Source organism: Globicephala melas, chromosome 7 (assembly GCF_963455315.2).
Source record: "Globicephala melas chromosome 7, mGloMel1.2, whole genome shotgun sequence".
Lineage (NCBI taxonomy): Eukaryota > Metazoa > Chordata > Mammalia > Artiodactyla > Delphinidae > Globicephala > Globicephala melas.
Window position 1 is genome coordinate 88,601,687 of NC_083320.1, and position 27,585 is coordinate 88,629,271.

The 27,585-nt window shown below is 34.5% G+C and overlaps 1 protein-coding gene across 1 annotated transcript in view; it reads left to right on the plus strand.

Annotated features, from left to right (window-relative positions):
- Positions 1-27,585, plus strand: part of LRP1B (LDL receptor related protein 1B) — a 1,792,829-nt gene that overhangs the window by 1,299,160 nt on the left and 466,084 nt on the right. Inside the window, exons 36-41 of the mRNA XM_030883038.2 lie at positions 7,689-7,823; positions 8,399-8,528; positions 24,039-24,165; positions 24,297-24,448; positions 24,741-24,865; positions 26,130-26,501. Coding sequence (XP_030738898.2) covers positions 7,689-7,823; positions 8,399-8,528; positions 24,039-24,165; positions 24,297-24,448; positions 24,741-24,865; positions 26,130-26,501 — 1,041 coding nt within the window. The remainder of the gene's footprint in view (positions 1-7,688; positions 7,824-8,398; positions 8,529-24,038; positions 24,166-24,296; positions 24,449-24,740; positions 24,866-26,129; positions 26,502-27,585) is intronic.

The following is a 27,585-nucleotide window of genomic DNA, read 5'->3' on the forward strand; positions in this document are numbered from 1 at the left end:
TGGAAAAGAATAGAAAGTACAACTTAATTCTTATCTGTTCCCAGGCATCTGATAATTTAGAACTGGCTGTCATCACAGCTTTTGCTCACAACTCTTCCTGAAATGATCTTGTTGTTCCCCCACTCCTATTACGGAGGTGATTGCATTTATTAAATTGGTTCTTTCTCTAAACTAAGTTTCTAGGAACTATATTGTGCATCTCTCCTAATCCAAATGCTCTCCAGTCTTCAAGGATCAGCCAAAGCCTCACTTCTTCCATGAAATCTTCCCTGATGACCTTGACTTCGACCTTGCTTTCCTCTCAGTTTCTATAACATCATAGTCTGCTCCAGAGGTTTCAACTGGTGCACCATGGCACAGAGTGTGCCAAAAATGGGGCATGACTGGAAAGTAGCAACTGCACTGGTAGTACTAAACCTTTCCTTTTTATCAGACAACTTACTAGTTAAACAAAAAGAGATCTCACTCTTTATTTATTTATTATTTTATTAAAATTATTTACTTATAAAGAATATATACTATTACTGTATTACATGTTATGACTGAATACATTATAAAATATATACCAAATAGAAATTTTAAAAGCATAAGAGACAAAAAGTAAAAACTACAATTTTAACATTTTCTTGCACTGCCTTGGATTTTCTTAATTTTCCTAGTTGTTCCCTAGAGTGTGTTTACTCAACTTTGATGTGACTTGTCTATAACATATGACTTGCTATATTAAAACATGTATATGTTTTATATATATTTTATATATATATAATACCTTATCTAGTTCTAAGAATCATTTTATGTAGCTTCCCAAAAATGCAGGAATTTCAATGAGATGAACAATTAAGATGGAACAAATGAGTGCCAAGAGAAAAATTAGGGAAAAAGAAACATGAAATGAGAGATAAAATCACATTGTAAAAGTCTATATTTTTGCTAGAAGTTTGCAGCAAATTTAATTTTTATATTTCTAACAACCAGTTTGGGAAGAGGAACATAATCAATTTCAGGGCTCACAATGTCTATATAATCAAAAAAAAACAAACCAAGCAAAGAATACATACCTGTAGCCTAGGATACAAACATAGTTCAGTAAAAGCCAGCTTATTGGGAATGGAGAAGGATCAAAGCAAAGTAACCTCCCTATGAGCTACCTTATAATTTGACCTGATTCAGGCATAGATTGCAGAACAGTAATTTCTAACAGATCTGGGGCCCGTGGCATATCAGAATCAAGTAAACAAATTTTTTTTTTAATTATTTTTTTTCAAGTTAAAGCCCTCCCCAAACTGGAGAAAAAAAATACCTCCCCCAAAGCTGATATTCTGGAGGTTATATCAAGCTCTTTTCTCCCCCTTCTCCCCTTGAAAATCCCTTTGGCAAAGAAACATTAATAACAATGAGATTGTAATGGGGGTTACGGTGCCATGTTGTGGGGAGTAGCATTTTATAATAGAAATCTCCTTCTCAAGATCTTGGACCCTGTAAAATAACAAGTGTTTTTCTTCTTATCTGTACTTTTGACAGGTTAACTAGTAATTCTCAACCTGCAAACTACCCCAGACTAAGCAATTTATATATATATATATATATATATATCTTTTTTGGGTTTTTTTTACATCTTTATTGGAGTATAATTGCTTTACAATGGTGTGTTAGTTTCTGCTTTATAACAAAGTGAATCGGTTATACATATACATATGTTCCCATATCTCTTCCCTCTTGCGTCTCCCTCCAAATCTCTGAGGCGTGACTGCATCTTCAGTATTCTTTTAAAACTTCCCTGGGCAATTCTAATGGGCAGCCAGCCATTTGAGAGCTAAGAAATTGAAATTATTTAAAGGCTGATGTGTTGCTGAGAATGGGAGCAATGATTAGAGAGGGCTTCTTTTTGATGAATGGCTAACCAGAAAGGGGCGGGGATGATAAATTGAGATGAGAGAGAAGGGGAGGAGCTGAGGAAAAGATGTGAGGCTGGGGCCCAATATGAAGCTGCCACTGAAAAAAACGCATGTGGTGGGGTGGCCAGGGCACCTTGTAGAATAAGGACATTTGATTTTCAATTTGAAGCTTTTATGTTATGATAATAAATCTTCATATCCCATGCCTCCATGAATTCTACTGCACTGTTTGTATTTCAAGCTTGTATGTATAGTTCTGCACATGATACGGGTGGGAGAGTAAGACATGGATTAAGGAGAAAAAACTGAGTCCTGTATCTGGGCTGAAATGACACAAAACAGGAAAAAAATATTGCATTGATACACATGATGACTGGAAAATGCAGGAGTGATATGACAAAGTGTCTTCTTTCCAAATATTAGAGAATATGATTTTTGAAAGTATAAAAAACAGAGTTTGAATTAGAGGTAACTGTCATATCTGTCAAAGTTTTAGAATAAAAATCAGTTTGGGGCTTCCTTGGTGGTGCAGTGGTTGGGAGTCCGCCTGCTGATGCAGGGGACACGGGTTCGTGCCCCGGTCCGGGAAGATCCCACATGCCGCGGGGCGGCTGGGCCCGTGAGCCATGGCCGCTGGGCCTGCGCGTCCGGAGCCTGTGCTCCGCAACGGGAGAGGCCACAGCGGTGAGAGGCCCGCGTACCGCAAAAAAAAAAAAAAAAAAAAAAAATCAGTTTGGAAACCACAGTCTCAGCTAAACTAGAGGAATTAATGGATGTGGGGCTTGAAGGCAGCCTTTGAGAATGTAGAAACTATTTTGGGGCCTGTCTGTTAAGGTCACTGCTGATAAGTAGCAAAAAAATGAAAAAAATTTAAAAAGCCAGTAAACACATGGAGAATGCTTATATTTGACTTTAAAATGAGAAAGGTGTCAGCAACCAGCTCATCTGAAAGTGGTAGCAAATATTTGAAGTCCAAGTAAGAGTTGGTGGTTAGAGTGGGGCGAGGGACATTGTTCACTTTGATTGCGGCAGAATTAAAGTGCAGGTTCACTGTAATCATTGATACCAAGAGCTTGTATTGGCTCCATACAGCCAAATCTTATTTGTATATAAAAACAAAAGCTAAAAATATAACAATAAAATCCTGACAGCTTTCTCTATAAGGTAGTAAGGAGTGTATCTGTTGACAATTGTTGAATAGCCATAGGTAAAACATTCTTTAGAACCCAACACTGAAGTTTATCAAGAAACCAGAACACACTTTATATAGAATTCTCCATAAATTAACTTTTGGGATTGAGCATAACTGTCTTTATTTTTAAAGTATGGGATAGAGTATAATGGGTCCAGCAGGATAGAGACAAAAAAACTGAGTAGATAAATTGAGCTAGTCAAATTTGTAAATTTTAGTACTTTGGAATTGTCCTTAAGTAATTCTTTTTGGAAATAAAATTTTATTGGAATACAGCCATGCCCATTTAGTTACATATTTTTATTTATTTATTTATTATTGATGTATAGTTGATTTACAATATTATGTTAGTTTCAGATAGATAACATAGTGATTCAATATTTCTATAAATCATACTCCATGTAAAGTTATTATAAAATAGTGGCTATAATTCCCTGTGCTGTATAATATATCCTGTTACTAACCTGTTTTATACATAGTAGTTTATCTCTTAATCCCATACCTCTATCTTGCCCCTCCCCAGTTTCCTCTTGCCACTGGTATCCACTAGTTTGTTTTCTATATCTGAGTCCATTTCTGTTTTGCTATATACATTCATTTGTTTTATTTTTTAGATTCCATATTTAAATGATAACACAGAGTATTTGCATTTCTCTGTCTGACTTATTTCACTAAGCATACTACTCCAGTCATTTGCTTTTTTTATCTAACAAGGTAAACACTATGAACCAAGGTAAATAAGCATGGTGGCTAGTTCCTGGAAATAAGAGAATCTAGAATTTCTTGCATGTTCTTATGTAGTAGGAGGTCTTCATGGTTGAATCAGCCAGATAGGAAGAGGGTGGTGGAGTTCAACAGTAGTTGTAGAAGGTCTATAGTGTAGATTATTATTTCGGGGAAAATTGTTTCAGATAATTAATTAATGTATTAAAATAAGCCCTACCTACTAAAGCCATCCTATGACTCAGCAATTCTACCTCTGTTTATGTACCCAATAGAAATTACACTGTATGTCCTCTATAAGACATGGATGAGAATGTTCATATCATTGTTCATAATAGCCAGAAATTGAATACTATCTGAGTGTCCAAAATAGGTACATAATTTATAATTATATTATATGTTACTTATTGTCATATGTCTTAGGATAGTTTATATTAAAAATTCAACTCCAGAAGTAAAATCTACGATTTCAGGGACTGTCATGTTCAACACCGTACTCCTATGCCTATGTGGATGCTTAGCATGCACTAAGTATTATGTAAGTATCTGTTGAATGGGGATAATTAAAGTTAAAAAAATCATATTTTGGAATAAGTGTCAGAACACAGTTATGATAGTCTTTCTTCCCTTTCTGTCTTTATATGTATTTCCACTTTGTATCTTTAAGGTTTGTTGTAAAATTTTATCATCCTTCCACCTTATTCTATTATAATTAAAACACTCTTGACCTACCTTATGTATGTTTTACAGATATTCCCAGATAATTAGAAGACATATTCTTATATCTTAGTGAAGTCATTCCATTTAAAGCATGGAGGTGTGCAATGTGTATGTGAAAAATAAGGAAAGGAGATTTGGATGAGAATGAGTGATTTAATTATTCTATCCTCTTGGTCCTCCTTAATGCACCACTACATGATTGATTTGCTTGCTAATATCCCAAATATAAGTAATAAAAGAATATAAGGAAACATCTCCGTTCCTTCAGTGCTGTAATCTAGTGGATTTGACCATGTAGAGAGAGCCTCAGCATTACAAATTAATCTATTATTCACATAGTGAATATTCATGAAATGCCTACTGCACTTGTGACTGCCTTGGTAAATGTTGGGTCTATTGCAGTCCCTACCTATGATATATCTCACAGTCAATGTCTAAGAAGAAATGCAAAGATGCAATTTCAGCTCAATGTGATAATAAAAGTATGCGCAAGATGTAGTGGCATATGTGAGAAAAAAATGCTTCCTAATTATACTAAGTAAAATTTTGCAGGACTGGCAAAGCTATTAGAGAGAAATAGAAAAGTAAGGGTCACATAAATATTTAGTGTCCTTTTTTTCTAATACTTGTTGTTAATGTCTTCTTTGAACTCATAAAAATGCTTGTCTTTACTACTTATATGCTGCTCCTGCTACACTATTGTGAATTGTTAGTCATTTTTCATGTGCATACCTTCTGTTCCTTAATTAGCTTATAAAGTTTCTCACAGTAAGAGCTTTGTCTTCCTTGTATACCCTCCCAACCAGTCTTTGTACAGCACACCACATTCATTCATTTATTCACCAGATGTTTACTTTGAGCTTACTATGTACCAGGCACTATTCTAGGTGCCAGGGATCGGGCAGTGAGCAAAATTAAGTCCCGGCCCTCAAAGAGGTTATATTTCTGTGAGACAATACAGACACTAAACCAACAAACCAATAAATATGTAATGTGTTTGACAGTAATAAATGCTACAGAGAAAAATAGGTTTTGTAAGGGAAATGGAGCATGGCAAGGAAATAATTTCTGTAGAGAGTAGTCAGGGAAAGTTTCAGTAAGAAGGAATACTTGAGCTAAGACAGAGCTGTGCAGATAGCTGGGAAAAGAACATTCCAAGCAGAAGAAAAAGTGATGTAAAGAAGCTTAGGCTGAACAGCATTTGGTTTGTTTTAGGAAGAGGAAGGTCTTATTACTAGAGGGGGGAGAGTAGAAGGATAGTAGGTGAAAGAGACTTGAAGGATGTGGGTAGATCTTGAAGGTCTTGGGAAGGAACTTTACTTTTACAATTGGATGAGATGGAAAATGATTAGAAAGTTTGAGTGGAGAGGAGAGAAATTATCTTATTTACTTTTTAATAGGGCGACAGTGGACCCTCAGTAGAGAAAAGGCTCATGAGGAAAGGGAGTCCTGAGGCAAAAGTGGAAGCTGGAACTAAGAGGTTATTGCAATACTTCAGACAAGAGTTAATAATGGCTTGGATTATGTTATAAGTGGAGAGTGTGAGAAGTGGTGGAATGAGGGATCTGATTTGAAAGAAGAATAAAAAGAGACAAAATATTTGGTTATAGGTTGAAGATGAGAGTAGTTGGTGATGGATTAGATGTGAAGTGTGAGGAAAAGTGATCAAGGACAATATGAGGTTTTTAGCCCAAGAAACAAAGGATGGAGGTGCCTTCCATCATACCACCAAGGCATGGGGAGCTGCCATATGGAAGACTGAGAGAGAAGTACGTTTCAGGTAGAAATCCAAAATTTGTCTTTTGCAATCAAGATTGCCTTTTCTTACATACAAGTGGAGACACAATGTAGGCAGTTGGATATATGGATCTAATGTTAGCAGAAGAGAATAGGACTCTTCATATAATACTTAATATTTATACAAAAATGATGCTTATTTTTGTTGATTGATTCACTCTTTCAATCATGAAAACATATCAACTGATAGTTTGACAAAATTGGAAAAATGAAACAAGTCCTTGCTTTCCAGATATATATTTGAAAATGGTATCTCTGCTCTTATTCACGCAAGTGTGTATCTGACTTAACCATTGTTGGGAACAGGGGCTATTTGGAATTTTTCCCCAGACAGGTAATAGAATTTAGACTATATTTCATTTGAAACAGAATCCCCAAACTTACTGATAAATGGCTTTATTATGCTAATTGCTTTTTCTTTATTTCCATAGTCTGTCTGTGTGCCAGATGGAAATTATATTGGTCTTAAAGGATTTGTTCTTCAAATGGCCATGTAGGTCACAACACAAACAAACACTTACTTAGTTGGTGGCAAATTTATTATTTAATGATTTGTCCCCAGTGTCTTTCTAGTGGCTGTATTTAACATCATTGATCTATAATTGCTACCCTTTATGCATATGCATGCACATATATTTCATTTACAGTCTTTAGGAACATTTTTCATTCAAATATTCAAAAAGCACTGTTATTTAAAGACTCTATGATAGCATAGAGCCATTCTTCAAGTATTCTTAAGCCCATTTGTACAAAGAGAGTTTGAAAAAGAATGCACAGGGTTTGTAGTTGACATTTGGGAAACTAGTACCTCAGAAGGAATAATTAGTTGATAAGGTATTTTTAAGGCTTTATACATTTTGAATGACCTTATACATAAAACACCCTTGATATATTTTAAATGCCTTTATGTTTCTTTCCATTCTCTCTCTACTTTGAGACTTTGTTGATTATCCCCAGTAGCATTCTCTTTATATGTAGAGAACTCAGACATAAGAAAAGATGTTAAAAGAAAAACTGTAGTCCAAAGTAATTTGGTTTGATATCAAGATTGCAAATTCATGGGGATAAATATTTATTGAGTTAAAATGAATAGGAAAATAAAGAAAAAATAAAAAGGATGTGCTAGACAGTTTCCACATATATTTCAAAAATGCTTTAAAACATTTGACTAGGTTCTCTCATGTGGTTTTAATACCTTTCTTACCATCTTTGTTAGTAAATTTTCCTGAAGAACACTTAAACTCCAGCACACCCAGGTTGATAACCCCCAAAATGCTGATGCAATGTGCTCCTAATACATATATCGATCCCTTTTATAGTGTGTTTGTGTATGTTTTTTTTTCTTTCTGTTTTATCCATAGAAAATGATACCATCTACTGGACAGACATGGGCTTCAATAAAATTAGCCGAGCTAAAAGAGATCAGACTTGGAAAGAAGATATCATCACCAATGGCTTGGGAAGAGTGGAAGGGATAGCTATTGACTGGATTGCTGGTATCATCCATGGCTTTCTCTGTTTTTGTTTCACACCTATATTGTTAGTGGCTCAATCTGCTTCATAAAAATGCTGTTTCTGACTCATAACAGGGTTTTTTTTTGTACTTCTAGCCACAGGGGTAAATAGCCTCTTTTGCTTTTGGCTTCACTCTTTCTAATGCTTTTGAGCCTTTGGATAAGTGTTTTTATGTAGAAGTAGATTATGTAGTATTAACTTTGCCCAGATCTCCTGAGAGCCCCACGGGGCTGGTAAACAAAAGTGTTACAAGTTCTCTTTTGCCTGAAGCTAGTAGAAAATGAAAATACAGCCCTTCCTCAGGTGAGAGAAATTTCAATTTATTTTTAACATATAAATGTATCACTATATGGTTTAAACCACAGACATGTGAGATTAAGAAGTATTTGCATATTTATTTATAGCTTTCTGCTTAGGAACTGCACATATTAAAAAAGAATTAGGAAGTAAATGATTTCTTAATAGTCATGTGAATGTTCAGAAAGTTAATTCTCGCTGAATTAATGAATAAGTTTTTCTCATAATTGTATTATAAACATGTTTGTATTTCTTCTAGGTAACATATATTGGACGGATCATGGTTTCAACTTAATTGAAGTTGCGAGACTCAGTGGCTCTTTTCGTTATGTAATTATTTCCCAAGGCTTGGATCAACCAAGATCTATAGCTGTGCACCCAGAAAAAGGGTAAATTTAACGTTTACATATATTTTGGGGGTTTTAAGTGACTTAAATTTCGTTAAAAGAAAAATCCAGAAATTGATATTAATATTTATTTTTAGTCATAATGTCTGAAACAAATCTCAAAACTATCTTAGCTAAGCAGAAGGAAAAGTTTATTTTCACTTTGTCATGTATATTTCAGTACATATTTGATAGGTTCATATTTATTATGCCGTTCTTTAATGTGTGTGTAAATCCAAATGATACACCAACATTTTTCTAGATTATCAATTTAAAGTTCTGCCCTAGAACTGTTTACATATTGGGTACTCAATTATTTGCCGAATGAATGAAAGAACCATTTGATAGCCAAACTCGTTCTCCAATATTTCTAAAGCTTCAATTTCCATTTATGTATCTATAATTGCCATATCAACATGTTCATCCCAAACTTTTTTTTTTCCTTCTTTTTCTTCTTGAGATTCAGATAAGTATGTCTACCTGTCTTCTTGACAGTACCGTTTTTCCATTTGGACACCCAAACTGTACATATCTAACACTGAAATGAATTCAAGCTGACACCAAATTCTGCTGATTTTTTTCTTCCAGATATTATCAATCTACCACCCTCCATCTTCACTACCTCCACCCTGATTAAATCTGTTTTTGAGCTACACAGATACCCCTGCAATAAGTTCCCAATTGATCTTCTAACCTCACCAGAGTCCAAATTTCTGTTACGATTCTTCTTAATCAGGCCTTATGTAAATTTTCAGCCTCAAACTCCTGCTCCTGCCTCTTTGCTATCTCAGTCTCTGTTGGACTTCTTAGTTTTTTGAAATGTTTTCAAATATTTCCTATTCTCTTCCACTCTCAGTCTTTGAACAGCTTCTTCCCTTTACCTGCAATGTTCTCCTTCTTACTTTCACCTTGATAAATTTTATTTATCTTCTCCTGGTTTTACAAACAGACATTCTGTTATATGACACCAAAGCACCCAGTACTTTCACTTTTATAAATTATATTTGCTTATTTATATTTATTTGCTTTACCATACTATGCACTGTTTTTCACTGGACTGGGTAATGTCTGTATTCTTTCGTAAAACTCGATGAGAAGAGCCGTGTGTGTTTGGTTTATTTCTCTATCCTCAGAGCTTGGTACAGTGGTTGGTAAGGAATAAGTTGTTGACTGATACAATAAAAAAAAGCAGTCCTATTATAAAATTTTATATTATTCCTCACTATTGTGTTTCTTGCAATAATAATTTCTATTATTACTTTATTTTAGAGGTTTTTTAAAATGTTTTTTTTTTATGTTAGTAAAACTCCTGTGTCTTTTGGAGTGGAAAAGAGTGAAGCCATAGTGGTCACACAAAGGTGTATTAGATAAACAAGTATAAGCAACACTGATTTAGGGTGAAGTCAATCTATGTAAAACATCAAATCAACTCTCACGAAAATCTACATTCTTTTCTATTTGTTATATGTTGTATGTGCTTTTTCCAGTGTCATTACTGTCTTCACTTTCTTGACAAATGCTATAAAATTAAGTCATACTATCAGTACAGTGAAAGAGGAAACAAAGAAGGTTCATATAAGAGAGAAAAATAATGCCAACAAATTTGTCATGCTTCAAGCTAAAACTAAGATTACAATATAAAAGTTGAAAAGCTGCATTGGTTAGGATTGCTCTTGGATGCAAAGTAAAATTTAACTGGAATGTGTTAAATCTATAGATTTTCTTTCTCCCTTTTCAACTACCACCTTTACTAGGTTATATTTTGTCTTATGCTTGATGTTAAGGCCCCATTGTTAGAGCACACTTGATATATCCTCAGAGAGTATGTTTACACCTAAGGAAAGAGAAGGGGATAGGAGAAAACCTTTTTCTTGCTAGACTCTATTGTTTTATTTGGGAAGAGAAAGGTCTTCGTGTTAATCCCTTTGTTTTTTTCTTAGCCAGAAATGGGTTACATGCCCATCCTTAGATCAGTCAATAGCCAAAGGGAAGAGAATATCTTGACATATTTAAACAAGTTATGTTTCATCACCTGGGCTAGGATAAGGTCCCAGACCAAATAGTATACTCTGAATATCTGAACAAACTGAATTTCTATTAGTACTAGGGATGATTTGAGATGAATTTCGAAGAGACAATATGACATCTTTGGTGTCTCTCTCACATATCCTATGTTCAGTATACCAGGAATTCTGTTACCTTTGGCTTCAATCTACATTTATGCTTTACCTACTTCTCACAATTTTCATTGCTACCACCCTAGTCTGAGTCGTTGTCATTCTTACCAACATTTCTGGATTGTGGTTTATCATCCTCTACCTTGGTATTCCTACAGTCTATTCTTCATGTAGTGGCCTAATGATCCTTCCAAAATGTAAGTAGCTGTTACTGCTTTGCTCAGAACTCACCAGTGGGTCCCCTTTCATTCTGTTTAAAAGCATACAACAAACGTAGAGTGGTGTTATTTCCTCGATTTAACAGATAAGGAAACTGAGTCAGCAATTTAAAATATATTACTCTATCATTAACATGATATGTGGGAGAGTTAGGTTTTTCTAAACTCCAAAGATTATGCTATATTATGTGTGTATGTATATGTGTGTGTTATGTAACATGTTTACATATATGTACACACATATATGTAGTGTTAAGCATTACAGAAATTAATAACCAAAAATATCAAGCATATAAGAAAATAGGTTTAACAGTTTTAGCATAAAATTATAATAAAAATGTAAAGATTAGAGCTATAATGAGAGAATAAACAATAATGAGAAAATGCTGGGAAAATTAGGAAAAGTTTTTAAAACTTTTTGAGTTGGGTCTGACTTCCCCCGTAAATTCTCTTACCCACCACTGCATGCCCATGGACACTTGCCAGTACGTATCAAGAATGTTGAGGGAAGGTATAATTTTGTTTAGTTCCAAGAACAAAACACATGACTCAGTTTAGTGTGTCTACATCATACCTGTAAATTTGAATATAAAAATGTCTTCTAATGTGATGATATTTTTTAAATCTCTTTTTCATTTGTACTTTACAATTAAGCAATAAATCATTATTCCCTCAGTGGAAAAAAAATGATCAATTGCTGGACTATGAATAATTATTCTGATGGTAGGAACAAATGTAATTTGAATGTTATGAAATATCATAGATACGTAGGAAATGGGTTTGTTTTGAATAAAGAATTTCTTCCCGTCATATTTATAATAAGTCCAACACTTCATTTTATTGTAGAGAACATCTTGTGCCTGGCCTATTATCGATTCATGCAGTTCAATTTAACAGGCCTCTTGCTGCTAACTAGTCGCTCTGTAGTTTTCTTTTGCATTCTATTAAAACCTAGTCTATGGCCTCAAGTTGTTATTCCAGACCTTCTTAAGTATCTTTTGTCATCTTAGCATATAACTATACTTAACTTCTCTCTAGGATGATTGAGGACATCAGGCAAAGAAACCCACATGTACTTCACTTTTTTGTCAGTTTATTCAATGAACACTCCTCGAGTGCTACGCACTGGGAACCAGGTCATGTAAGGACATCTCCTTCTCCTCCTCAGCCTTTAATTCAGTACATCTTGACAAAATAGGACTACTGGCTATGTGAAAGACACAAGTGGACACTGTAAAGTATGATGGTATAAATAAGATGTAGCTTCTGTTCACAACAGGTTTTCTGTTTAAACTTTTAGTTTAAACAAGTACAAAACTTGAGTTAAAAAAATAGTCTCATAATGTAAAGTAAGACTAATTTGGGGGGCATAAAAACACTAGATTGATATAACTCAAGCTTAAATCTCATATCTAAATTTCATGTTAAAGTGAAAATTTTCATACAGCTATTATAAAATTACATTAAAATTTCAGAAAAAGGAGATAGCATATGATTAGAGTAGATAGTACAAGTGGGGTAGTAGCAGCAGTGGTGGTGATTAGGAGAGTCTTTATTGAGGGAACCTGAAGGAGAAAGGTTTCTGAGATGGAGTGGGAATATTTTATGTGAAGAAGAAATAGAATAATTTAAAAATTGGTAGTGGCAAAGCAAAGGCCATTGCCAAGAACAAAAGTGTGTAAGGTACATGTAGGGAAGAGTAGGTAATGTAGCTCGAAGATAAGTTGGGACCATAAAATTGGCAATGGGATTCCCCATGTTTTAAAACTCCATCCCCAGTTTACCAAGTGAAACATAAACTGGTCCTGGACCCTCTCTCCTAACCCTTCCCACTGGCCCCAAACCACATAAGCAGAGATCAGAAGTATAATGAGAGTTTATTGAAGTTGTAGCGGTCTTTAAATTAAGGAATTCTTAGAAATGGTTCTTAATTATCCAAGGGAGAGTGTTATGGAGGAGGGGGAAGGTTCTTTCTCAGCCCTCAAACCAAGAAATGGAGAGAGTAAGAGGCAATAAGTGGGAGACTAAAATAAATAGAAAAGAGCAGTAAATGGAAAAACTGTGTGACTTTTTCATGGCAAGTCCTCAGGCCACAAGGAGTCAGATCAAAGTTGGAAAGAGGGAAGAAGATTTTAAAATACATATGAGATTTAAGTTTGGATTTAGAAAGATCTAGTCTTTTTTGCATGAGACTGAATCTTAACAATATCATTCTGTTTTTAAATAGAATTCTCTTGGAGGTCATGGATTCTTCCTGAGATGGCAAATTCTGGAGAAGAGATATTTAGTAGAGTATAAATAGAATCAGGAGTTGGATAAGTGTAAAGTTATTCCTACTTATTCCAACAGAGTTCAGGCTCTTCAATAAATCATGGTAGTAGATGAAATTATCCAAAGAAAAAGAAGTCTAAGGACAAAAATGAAGAATGTTTGCAGTTAGGAGATAATATGATTAAGAGGAGAAAAAAGAAAATTAACAATAAGGCAAAAGAAATAGGAAAGAAGAAAGAGGAAAAAAGCCATTTCAAGTCCTCAGGAAATCACTGTATCATAGAAATCAAGGGAAGAGCTTTAGGGAGAAGAATGTGCCTGCAGGAAAGAGATTAGGAGAGATAAAAGCAGAAAACAGAACATGCAATTGATGATCAGGATGACATTTTAAATTGTTATGAATTTCAGGAAACTGGCAAGAGCAGAAGCCAAATATAAAGAATTAATAAGTGAAAGATAATTAGAAAGTAGAGCCAGCATATTTAGACTACAGTGACAAAAACTTTGACAATGAAGGAAAAGAGGAAAAAATAGAAAGTTTATTATAGAGAATGTAGTAGAGCACACAGAAAGTTTTTCTTAGTATGGGGTCAGGGAGTATGGGCACATATTCATAGGCAGAGGGGTGGAAGAAAATGCATGTAAAGAGGAGACAGGGCTTCCCTGGTGGTGCAGTGGTTGAGAGTCTGCCTGCCGATGCAGGAGACACGGGTTCGTGCCCCAGTCCGGGAAGATCCCACACGCCGCGGAGTAGCTAGGCCCATGAGCCATGGCCGCTGAGCCTGCGCATCCGGAGCCTGTGCTCCACAACGGGAGAGGCCACAACAGTGAGAGGCCCGCGTACCGCAAAAAAAAAAAAAAAGAGGAGACAGAGTCCAAGGAGTGTAGGAGGAACCTTGTCAAGGAAGAAGCAATAGAATGGAACAGGAAGAATGGAGGACAGATAGCAGATAGATAAGATTTGCATCTTAAATCGGGTATCTCGGGACTTCCCTGGTGGCGCAGTGGTTAAGAATCTGCCTGCCAATTCAGGGGACAAGGGTTTGATCCCTGGTCCAGGAAGATCCCACATGCCATGGAGCAGCTAAGCCTGTGCACCACAGCTACTGAGCCTGCACTCTAGAGTCCACGAGCCACAACTGCTGAGCCCACGTGCCACAACTACTGAAGCCCGTGTGCCTAGAGCCCGTGCTCCGCAACAAGAGAAGCCACCACAGTGAGACGCCCGCACACCACAACGAAGAGTAGCCCCTGCTCGCTGCACTAGAGAAAGCCTGCGCACAGCAACAAAGACCCAACACAGCCAAAAATAAATTAATTAATTAAATTGTTTTAAAAAATTAGGTATCTCTAAAAAAACAGATCCTGTAATGAGAATTCAAGTCAGAAGAAGCCAGATAGGAAAGGGGCCAAGCAAAGGTTCAACTGTGAGCAAAGTCCAGACCTCAGACATGCCTTTTAAAGCTTTGGAGGGTAAACCTCACTTAGCAAGGGAGCTTGACTTTGAACTCCCACCCAATTATTCACTGGATAAGGGCAAAAATCCTGGGGAGACATACACTCCCAAGATTTCTGGCTCTCAGCACTACTTGTGAAAGAAGAGATTCTAGTAGCTGTCCTCTGAAGAAAGTTGGATGTGTGAGCTACTAAAAACAAAAGGACACAGGAGCTGGGCACTGGAGTACACAGAAATAGGAAACAAGATCTGAGGATGTCTAAGTGCAGCACCAAGAGTGTCCACTATGGTTTGGAAGCCCAGCTTGGACATTTCCTACCTTTGGGATCTTTTGAAGTATCTTGATCTCAAACGCTTATATCCTTTTTGGTTATTGGGAAGATTAAATGAGGTAAATTTAAATGGGAGGATTAAATTAGGGAAAGTTCTCTTCTTCTCTTTTTGGAGATGAAGTGAAAGAGATAGAGTATAGCAATAGAATATATTTTAGCGGTTAAAATTAGTAAAATTGAAGAAACTCATAGATGATATGAGTAGAGTTAGCAGCTTTAAATGAATAAGTAAATTTTGGTGAAACTATTGTGGTGAATAGAATATGAATAAAGTATAATATGAATAAAAGGATTCCAAGCAACATGAGTCCAGCTGGAATGGGTTTCTAGAATCTAATGGGGTATTTATATGACCTTGAGTAATAGTGCTCAGCAACTTAGCAGTAGCAAAATAATGGGGAAAAATGGGCTAAACGAGGAGCAGGTGGTGACAGATTCAAAGCTGGCAATTGTAAGGGAATAACTATGAGTTGCTAATCAGGAGGTGAGGTCTAGAAATTAGTGATGAAATGGAGGAAAACCAAGAACGGGAGATCAGAGTAATGTAAGGCAGAGGCAAAAGAGAGACGAAGGTCCCTGGAACAGAAAAGATGAGGAAACAGGAGCTGGGATGTTCATAGGATCAACAACATGAGCCATAAAGTCCCTAAGTATGTCTGCTAGAAGGGAGAAGATGGCAAAATTGTCAGAGATTAGTAAAGCAGTTAAATGGATTTGGTGGTTAATTGTAATAGAGTGACTATGTGATGGTAAGGGAAAATGGAATCTACAAATTCATAATGTGAATGCTTTGAAATAAGTGCATATTAACCTCAGAGAAAATTTTGTTTTTTCTTACTTAAATCTACTTCGCTTTTATTCTGGACACGATGGCATCTATTTCCTCAGGCATCTCATTGCAGTAACTGTTCTTTTCTGTTCGATCATCTTTAACTTATTACTTTCAATGAAGCCTTTCCCTTTGCTTTCAAATAGGCTCAGATCCCTCTTATTTGAAAAGAAAAATACTGTCTTACTTTTCTCTGCACGTTTACTTCTCAACTTCTTAGAATAGAAGTAAATGTCTCCTCACTTAACTGCTGAAATGAATTTTCAGCTTTAGTTCTTTCCAGGAATTTCTAAATTTATCCACAGCCAAATCCAGATTTTGTTTTTCAATTTTTTTTTCACACCCCTTGCCTTCTCCTTGACATTTCTCCATCATTTATCTACTCAAGAGTTTATTTTTTCTGTTACCTTCTTTAACTCTGAGTTTTCTTGTCCTCTTTGACCCCTTCCACGTATTTCCTCTGAGCATTGTATTTCTCTTCTGAGCATCTTTCTCCTCACTTAAAGCTCTGTATGCTATTTTCTCTCTTGCTGTATTTATCTTTTAAACATATTTTCATGTTTCTGACATTAATCACATCCAATATTTCATCTTCATTCCTTTAATTATATTTACAATTTCTTTTAGAAATGATTTATTTGAACATCCAACTGTCACTGAAACTTACCATGTCCTCCTAGTTTTCATCTACTGACTTTCTTTCCTAACCATGGCGTCTCTTTTTGTGTTATCGTGGTTCTTTCGTCCTGACAAGATTGGAACTTACTTCAGACTTTCCATAGGTTTTCATCACCTATTTCCATCTGTCTGTAAATCCTGTCATTCCTTATCTCCAGCTGTCGCTTAGGTTTTCCATTTCTCTCCATTGTGACTCTGAGCTCAGCACTGACTTAGCCGGAGGATCTCAGTAAGCACTTTTGATTTATCAATTTTGAGCCCCCCAAACAAGATTTACATTTCATCCCACAGAACAAGAAATCTTTGACATGCATAACAATATTTTAAATATTGTTTCTCTCTGTCTTCACTTCTTAAAAACTTTTCTTCGATATTAATTGTCACATGGATAGATATTTTTCAGGATTCATAGTTAAGAATTGATATGCCTTTTCAAATATTAGGTTTATTTTCAGGAAATGTTTATTACTGCTTGGAAACATTAGTGATATGTGTCTTCTAATACCTTATCTACATGTTTACTGATGACTTCGGGGTCGGGGGAGAAGGACTTATAAATGACCACTCTATGTAAAAATTTGAATAACTTTCACCTGGAAATCAAACACTGATTTCCAGGTAATATTACATAGACATTTAAGTGTCAAAATTCATATCACAGGAATAAAGTACAGCATTTTAATATTCTGTTTGATGTTAAAACATGGCAGGTGTATTGCCAAGAGAAAAGGTGAACCATAATGGAGTAAATTAGCTGAATCCAAGATATAAATGTGCCTTGAAAAGTGGGCATGAAGCCTGTTTTTGAGCAGTGGAGACTTGAGGTCTTTTAAAATGTAGCCATATGCAAAACAGAAAGTGTATATGAATTTAGTTCAGCTTGAAAATTCAGTTTCTCCCCTCCGTTGACTTCTTTATTTTTTTTGGTAAGGCCTCACTCTCTTTAAAAAACTTAAAATGTAATAATTCTCTTTATGCTAAAAAGTCATTTTCTACCTACAATAAAAAAAAAGATGCATAGAAAGTCACAGTATGATACCAAAAAAGTTGGTTAACCTCCCATGATGTATGATCTCTAAGTGAAACACAAATACTCTGTGATTTTTTTTTTTTTTCTTGTTAGGCAGTAGAATCTACATTGCCTCTCTTAATTTAGCTTTATATCTCTACAACCATAAATAACTTTCTGAAAAGTGTTTCTTTCCATGGCACAGATTCAGCTTTACATGATATTTTGGTGTTCAAAAAGTACATATTGTTAAATGGTCTTTCATTGACTATATATACATATATGCTTTTGGAATATGCCCAGTAATATACAGAAGGTCTTGAATGACAGTTTAACATCTGTTGAGATAGCAAAAGTATAGCATAGTTTAACACCATCTCCTAAAGTATCAATGTATTTTACATCTGAAGACGAGGTAACATATAAAAAAGAAGGAATTAAATTTTGCAATAGAAATAGTGGTAGAATCAGGGTGATAGTTTATAATATTAATATACCATGATGGTCAAGTAATTCAGAAATACCACAATTATTCCCCAAATCACAGCCACCTTTTTCTACAAGTCTCTGAGGCATACAAATTATAAGGGCAAATGAAAGAAAAGTGCGATACTATTTTTCACTAGGAATTTTCCAAAAAATTCTCTTCTTTCAAAGATAGTTAGGTCTCACCTACTTTTTTCCAATATGCTTTATTCTCATTTCTTAACCTCTAAACATAAATCTTGGACCTTACCTCTCCCGCTAAAATGAGAAAAGAAGGACTAGAAATTATCAAAATGCCCTGGGTTATCATTGCAGCTCTGAGCTGGTGGAGGAGAAAGAGATCCCAGAAAGGTCATGCCACTTCCCATTGTAAGAGGGAGCCCCTGGCCCAGACCACCAAAGCTATGTCGAATGGAGAACAGCGATAGCCACACAAAACTGTAGGACCTTTTCCTAATTTCTTAAGGGATCTGACCAATAAAAATGTGGTAAAGGGTAAAAAGAGGAGTTTAAGATATTCCTTTCTCTATTTGCCTATAGAAATCTCCTCAGTGTGTTTTGACATGGGATATCCAGAATAGGTTGCATATGACTGCTATATAAGATGGTTTGGGGTTCATGAAACAAATTAAAATTTTCTGTATAATATTTTAAGAATTTCAAATCAACTCATGAGCACTATGAGTCTAGGCCCTAGGCATCTCAGTGTTAAATATTTCATAGGAAAATTCATAGATTATAGGGAAACATCAAATATTATATACTGAAAATACCAAAAGTGAATAAAAGATGGACCACTCAGGAAAACCATTGTTAAACCATGTAAGTAGCAAACGAATATCATATATGTACACATAAATGTATATGTTTATGTACATATTTATTGAAAGGATGGGCAAGGAGGCAGGCTGTAAATAGATACATAAAATAAGGAATTAAAAACATAATATGGGGTGATAAGTCTAACATGCTATGGAATTACAGATGCCAAAGAAATTTTTCTTTCTAAAGCCTCTTTCTCCATACTTCTCCAGTGTTGGCTGGGTACACACATAATGATTGTTTTATATAATTAATTCATATTGGAAAGTAATGAGTCAAGAAGGAATCTAATGTAAAACTAAAGAATAACAAAAACCAGAACAAGGCCTGAAGAACAAACGATAACTTAAAAATATTTTTTAAGCTTAAACGTAAGGAGAGAACAACGCAGATGGCCTGTATGTTTATTTTGCTTCAAAGGAAAGGTTTATTTCCGAAGTTGTTTGTAGGAATAATAACTTCTCTCACCACAGCACTTCCACAGTTTCAGTGTTGAAGCCCCTACTTTCCTGTCGTATAGAGACTTAGAACTAGCAAGTTTTAAGCATTGCTGGTAGCATTTTTCTCAGGTAATTCTTTACTTACCCATCTGCCTCTGCCATTAAACAGTGACCTTCATAAGGGTCACTAAGTCCAATTCATTTCATATTATCAGTTCCTAGCACTTAATAGGTACCTAATTAATATTTGTTGAATGAGTGCATGACTGCAATGAAAGTATACATTTGAGAATCATCCACCGAACCACTGTCAAAAACAAATTAGAAAGTAGTATTCAAGGTTCTACTGTCTCTAGACTCTCTTCCTTTTAGCAGAGTGTTCTGCTATCTGTGGTTGAGTTCTTTTTATATTGCAGGAGCCTCTAAGCAATTCAGGGCTTGAAAAGTGATTTGGGATTGGCATGTAATACTTTCTCAAAACAAAAACTGCACAGAAATGAAGAAAAAGGAAATGTGAAGAAGCCCTCACAGGAATAGAGGAATACACTGTATTCCTCATAGGCGATGAAGGATGTCAATTCACATATTCATGAAATGTATTCAGACTTTGACAGTACTATATTATTTTCCCTGTGCTTTAGCCTGAAGATGGAGACATTGACACGTTGGCCTACAAGGTATTCAATTAATATGTGTTTTAAGTGATTCTAGTGAAACTGCTAAGCTACTATTCCTTATATATAAAATATATATTATATGTGTATAATATATATAAAAGCCTACAGGGCTTCTGTTTTTTGTTTTTCTTATTTTTACAGATAAACTAACACACTGTTGACCTCCACTCTCACAGAGGCCACAATGCCATTCTTGATTCTCTTTTCAACCAAGGCAACTGCCTACATAAGAGAATTATGTGATCTTCATTTTTGTGCCAGCATGGCGATTTTTGGTTATTTCAGGTTTTCTCTAGCATATCTGATAAGTATCTATTTCATACTTTCTTAGGTAAAGGATAGGAATAGGAAGAAATAGCAAATTTATCGTAAAAACTGCAACCCAGATCTATGCTCCAGAGAAACAGTTTATCAGTCAAAAAAACCTTAAATTAAAAGAAAATGATTGATTCAAATTAGTGGCTTTTCACTGTGGTTCATATATTTAAAATATAAGAATCATATTTAATACTATTTCTTTAACAATTTAGACACGTTCGTTCTTCTTTTTCTTGCCCCTACTCCTTTACTCTTTCCCCACCAACTTTGGAGCTTAGCTTTCATGTTGGCCTTATTTCCCCAAAAATATTTATTTGAAATTATTCAAGGACATTTATAATACATTGAAAGTATATTTTTCAGCTTGAATCTAATTGTGACATAAAAACATTTGTTTTCCTTTATAAGAGCACCTGTGTGTAAACTAATTCTGACATCAGTACAGTTGTCATATGGTAAGTTTAAAAACTTTTGGGGACCACTAAGTGTATGCTAGGCCTTTGGAAACTCCAACACTACCAAATGGAGTCTTCTACCTATTAACCAAATGTCAGTAATTAATTGGAAGTTAGTTTGTGATATATATTCTTTGCACATGTTCCTGCCAAGAACTTCTGTGTCTAATTAAGACAATAAGGGATATTTGTGTTATGATGATTTCTGATAGTATTTCTATAATCCTTCAAACCACTTTTGAATGTCTTTTTTAAATGTTCTGTTTTTAAATTCTGTAACTATAAGCTTCTGTAAATAAGGGAATTTTCAGTGTAGAACAAATTATTATCCAGAGAAATGTCGATCATACAATACAGCATTTGATTTTGACAATTTTGAAAATTTCTGGATCTGGGATAGCCTTGGAAAGTATTTTCAGGGCTAGATTAACCAAGCTAATACTCTAAAGGCAATTTTCTTGGCTATATCATACAACAAACACTCCACTACAGCAAAATTTGAACTTAAATGGGGACAACATCTATTTGAAATGCTATCACTGAATGTTAATTTCCATGGAGTCTCAAAAACCAGTGAAAAAATTTTCATTTCTTCCCATTGCTGAAGATCACGTTTATATATGAAGAATCTATGTTCATTAAAGATATCCCAAGCACATCTATGTAAATTACACTCAAATTATTCATAAGTTTCTTGCTGCAGTTTTATAAGTTAGAGAGTATTCTTTCTCTGTATTTGGTTTGTAATTCCCAAAGGTTCTCAAGGTGCTAATTCTATTCAATTCTTTACTTTCAATTTCAGTTTAGGGAGAAAATAAATTATTCTTTGCCTGACCATCATAAAATGTTGCTTAATTTTGGCAAGTGTAGAATATTTTAGTTGTATTAAGTTGATAAATATTTTAGCCATAAAAGTGATGCTTGCAGTCAGCTTTGGCTTTACATATTGTGACAGTGTGTCAAATTACTGCTGAAAATTTGAGTAAAATCTGTACTCAAGATAGTTTTATTTTGAATATTTTTTTATTCCTGATTTTGTTGCCATTCATCTAAGCCTCCTGCCTAGAAGTACTGCAAATTTCAAAAAAATAGGAACTACTAGGGGAAAAAAGAGACTTGTTTTTAATACTAAGACTTTTTTCATGTTTTGTTTTGTTTTTCAAGTATGGAGATCTTTGTTATATTCCTTATACTTAGGGGAAAATATCACTTGATTTAAGATTGTTATATTGTTGTATTATATTTCTATTTGGTGAGACAGCGTAGAGAAGAAGATATAGCCCTGGGTTAGTAAAGCCTGAGTGCAGTTCCCCTATCAGCCATGTGACTGTGGATCATTAACTTCCTGAACTGCAATTTCCAAAGTTGTGAGAATTAAATATGTTAAATGGGTGATTTGACCTCCTCACTCGGTATAATATTTTTATTAGTTATTTAGTACATTTGAAAGATTACTATTAAATAAAAAGTATATTATACCCATTGCCTTCCATATTTGAACTCTGGAGTGTATTAAAAGTAGATGACAAGAATCAGATTGAATAAATAAGCGCAGATCTGTCTTGGCTTCCAAAATGCCTCCTTCACAGTGTAACATCCCTGTCATCTTAACAAATGACTGACTTGTCATTTTAGTGTCATTAGTAATGCTAAAATTTCTCCTTGAAAAGTTAAATGAAGCAACATTTTACCTCTCAGTTAAAATAGTGTTTTTATTTTTAATAATTTTTTAATGCAATGTCCCTTAAAGATTTAAAAATCATAATTTTAATAGAAATATAGATATTTCCATGCCTGCTTCAACCTAGATCTAACGAATATTAGTTGGATTTCTTTTTTTTTTTTTGCGGTACGCGGGCCTCTCACTGTTGTGGCCTCTCCCTTTGCTGAGCACAGGCTCCGGACGTGCAGGCTCTGCGGCCATGGCTCACGGGCCCAGCCGCTCCGCGGCATGTGGGATCTTCCCGGACCGGGGCATGAACCCGTGTCCCCTGCATCAGCAGGCGGACTCTAAACCACTGCGCCACCAGGGAAGCCCTAGTTGGATTTCTTGCTACAGAGTTTTCCCTTTTTGATTTATAGAGCTTATAAATATGAATGAAAGTTTCTTCAGGATTAATATACTTGGGATTCCAGCCACACCTCATATTTGTCTGGGTGTAAAAGTCCAATGCATTTATTTTGTACAGCATTTTCAGGGGGAAAAAAATCGACTTTTAAAATAAATCAAACAATATGCATAAAGGAAATACATATTTTATGTAGTTTATCATTTTTCATGGATAAATAATACAAAATATGAATGTAGGCCTTCTTTGCTTTTCCTATATGCAGTCTCACTTTCTCTTCTTGTGTATGATTGCTGTTATATACGTATTCAAATATGCACAGAATACACACTCATTTTTACCTGACTGAATCAATGATTGCCATATTTTTCTAAACTTTAGTCAGTCATTGCTGTTATCTGACAGCTGAATAAAACTTCACTGGGCATAACTTCAAAAGAATAGATCTGATTTATCTGAAAGCATGAATTTCTGTACTGTAATATAAATACTATATTTATTGAATGAATAGGTGAAAGAAACATGGATTATGTACCTTCTTTTTTAACATTTCATTTTTTGACATGTTATATTTCAGCATACTGTGGATTTTCTTTCTTTTATATTTTATTTTCTTCCACAGTCCTTCCACATGACGTTAAAAGATTACTAAAATAAGAATGTCTGCTTTGTATAAATTCATGTTTTAAGATGGTTTCACAAGATGATTTATAAAATTCAAAGTTGAATAGCCATTTAGCAATCTAAGTGGACAGAACTGAAAGTTATAATGCATTCATGTATACATTCATAAATGACCTAGTGCTGTAGGTATAATCGTGAATAAGAAAAAAGATCACTGTCCTCACTGAGCTTAAAGTCTAATGGGAGCAAAAAATATTAATAAAAAGTAACTTTGTAAAGAAACACAAGTGTAAATTTGCCACTCTAATTCATGCTATGAAGCAGAGTATATGCTGCAATAATCAGAACACAGAAGGCTTCTTGAGGGAAATGTTTGATATAGTAAAAAAACAGAAGGAATTAAGCAAGTAGATTGAAAAAAAGCATTTCAGATAGGAGGCAGCATGTACAAAAGGTATTTTGGAAATTCTTCCCTGTGATTTCTATGAATGGTTAAATTTTTTTTATAATAAAAATTATTTTATTGTAAACAATACACACATATATTGATTTTTAAATGGTATTATTTTCTGTTAGTATGAATGGCATTGCTGTTGTTATTAATACTACACAGTTTTGTGTTTATCTGCATTTATCTACAATTTAATTTCAGCTACTTGTTCTGGACTGAGTGGGGACAGATGCCATCCATTGGAAAGGCTCGTTTAGATGGCTCAGAGAAGGTTGTCCTCGTAAGCATGGGAATAGCATGGCCAAATGGCATCTCCATTGACTATGAGGTCTGTTGGATTTCTTAAGTATTGAAAGTGCATTAACTGCGAACTTGCATTAGTCTACTTTTAGTGTTCTCTTATTTTCTTTATAAAACAATCAAAAACAGCTTGTAATATTACTTTTCAATCAACCTTAGGAAAATAAATTGTATTGGTGTGATGCTCGTATAGACAAGATAGAAAGAATTGACCTTGAGACTGGCGGGAATCGTGAGATGGTGCTGTCAGGGAGCAATGTGGATATGTTTTCAGTTGCAGTCTTTGGGGCGTACATCTACTGGTCTGACAGGTAATTTATTTTTTCATAAGTATTTGAGTCTCAAAATGTTATTTTAGTGCCAATTGCTTTACCCTTGTAGGATTAGCCATTCCTTAGCAAGGTCACAGAAAAGATCTCACAAAACCATGTAATTTCCACAGAAGAGGCAGTCACTCTTGCTAGTCCAGGCTCAACCCTTTCAATGTCACAGACTAATGCTGGTTTCTTTCCCTTCTGCTGGGCCATCTGTTACCTTCAGCTTAAATAACTGGCTTGATTTGGATTAAAGATTGTTGATCACGTATGTTCAATTTCTTGGCAGAGCACATGCCAACGGGTCCATCAGAAGGGGCCACAAGAATGATGCCACAGAAACCGTAACCATGAGAACGGGTCTTGGAGTCAACCTGAAGGAGGTTAAAATCTTTAACCGAGTAAGAGAGAAAGGTCAGCACTCTTGTATGATAAATACATTTTATGTTATGTCTTTCTCTTATTTTTTTTGACATTTATTTATCAAACTTAAGTTAGGGATTAATTCTTATATGAGTCCAAAACCTCAAGACCCTATTTTTTTACATCTAATTTCCTACAAAAATCATATAGTAGCCTAATGAAATAAATATATAATAGTTCATGGATAGTTTTGCCTAGGACAGTGCATGTATATGGACATGTTATATACCTGGTATGGCTTCAGTATAGGTTTAGACTAAGTAATATAGAAACACTTGATAAATATACATGTTCAATGAAGTATACAAAGCACAATTAGGATATTAGAAAAAAGCAGCCAAAATGTTTTTTTGATTATATATATATATTTTTTAATAGTCACACACTTTATTTAGAACTAACTAAATATGCCACATTACTTGGGCCGAAAGGTTGTTTTCATGTCAGATTATATTTTAATACATAAAGTGATGATGGCTCCAGAAGGTTGCTATTAGTGTGAAATAAGTCCAGAGTCATCATTTCTTTAAAATATGTGTTTTGAAACTGATATGACATGATTTGGATTTTTTTTAATATCACTTCCATTAAGATAATGTTCATTTTAAATGTCCATTAGAGTAAATTGTAATTAATTTTCTTGACATCAAAGGAAGGTATAATAATTTTGGAGAGGATGATGGATTCATAGAGGAGAATTAGTCTGATGCAGAAATCTTAATATCATGTTATATCTTCACTCAAAACTGGAGTGAAAAACTTATGCCCAATATACTTAGGAAGGTAGGCACATTAGAGCCATAAATTTCTTTGATATCTTATATACTTCATAGACACCAAGTTTAAGATACTGCCTATTTCTTTTGATGAATGCAGTTCATGTTTTGAGTGAATCAGTTACTTGTACCAAAGATTACAATATATACAACCTATTGTAATCTCAGTATCAAGTTTCAAAGGGGTTATGCACTTAACTGGCTGATTAAGGGAGATTTTTTTATGCTTCTCTTTGGATGGTCAGGGGAGCAGAAGAATGTGATCTTTGAAATAAAAAAATCCCAGGTTTTAAACTGAAGTGATTAAAAATAGCAGTACTCTATAGTGTTTGGATTTATACTGACCAGTCTAAAAGTTAAGCATAAAATAACCCAGAATATTCAACATTAAATTTTTAATATTTTTCTAAGAAAAAACTATCTGGAAAACAAAAGAAAAAACACAGACATACGTGTGTGTACCTTCTTTTTCTCCCTAGGGACCAATGTTTGTGCCAAGGACAATGGGGGATGTCAGCAACTCTGTCTTTATCGAGGAAATTCCCAGAGAACTTGTGCTTGTGCCCATGGATATTTGGCAGAGGATGGAGTTACTTGCTTAAGGCATGAAGGCTATTTGCTGTATTCAGGGAGAACAATATTAAAAAGTATACATCTTTCTGATGAAACCAATTTAAATTCACCAATAAGGCCATATGAAAATCCACATTATTTCAAGAATGTCATAGCTTTGGCTTTTGACTATAATCAAAGAAGAAAAGGTACCAACCGAATCTTCTACAGCGATGCACACTTTGGAAATATACAGCTTATTAAAGATAACTGGGAAGACAGACAAGTAATTGTTGAAAGTAAGTACAACAATTTATTTTTAAACAGTTTGGTGGAAATGAGTATCATTTGGAGTCGTAGAGAAATTAGAGTGGTAGTTGCATGTAGCAATTATATTTTCCTAGAGTTTATATTCAAGAATGAGTGAAGCTATAACATCCAAACCCCCAAAAGTCAAAGAAGTAATTAACTGCTAGCATGTACAGTGTGAATATTATGATTATTAGCTTCTAATCATGGAACACTCAGTATATTCCTTTATAATGTTTCTTATTAATAAGTGTATTAAATTCATGGAAAATAATTTTTCAGTATAAAACTTACTAATTTTATTTTCTTCCAGTGGGTGAAATTATATCTTTAAGAATATCTACCTAATTATATTCAGTGAATTTTATTTTCTCAAGTATCAGATTTTTTGTGTGCATATATATGACAGTCTTGATGAGAAAATGTTATTAAATAACCTAATATTTTTAAAATATTTTTAATAGTCTACAGGACAATACTTTTAATATTTTACAGGACTCAAACATAATATTGTGTGAATTATCTATACATTATAATTTAGAGAAACTTCTTTCCTGTCATCCAACTTCTACAGGGACAATCTTCATATTCCTCATTCAGCATCTCTCTCTTCTCTATCTCTGTGTGATTTCCATATATTCCTCACTTTTCCAATTTCACTATACTGAGGTCAGTCTTTTTCATTACTTTTTAAATTGCAAAATAATACATAAATTATAAAATGTTCAAGTAATATGGATTTTTAACTGAAGTTTCTGCCTCATCCCTGCAACATCAATTCCATTTACTTACTCGTAAGTGACAGCTGTCATGCCTCCAGAATTTTCTTGCAGTATGTGTATCATTTGTAATTACAAAAATGTAATGATACAATATTCACCTGCTTTTTTTCACTTACAATATATCTTAAAAAGCTTTTAAGGCTATTTAAGATAAGGCTCTTATTCTTTTGAAAGCCTGTATCTATCCTATACTAAGAGTAAACTAATTTATTTAACCATTTTCTCACTGACAATCATTTAGGTTGTTTTTGGTGTCTTATCACTACCTACAATGTCACAGTGAACATTTGTG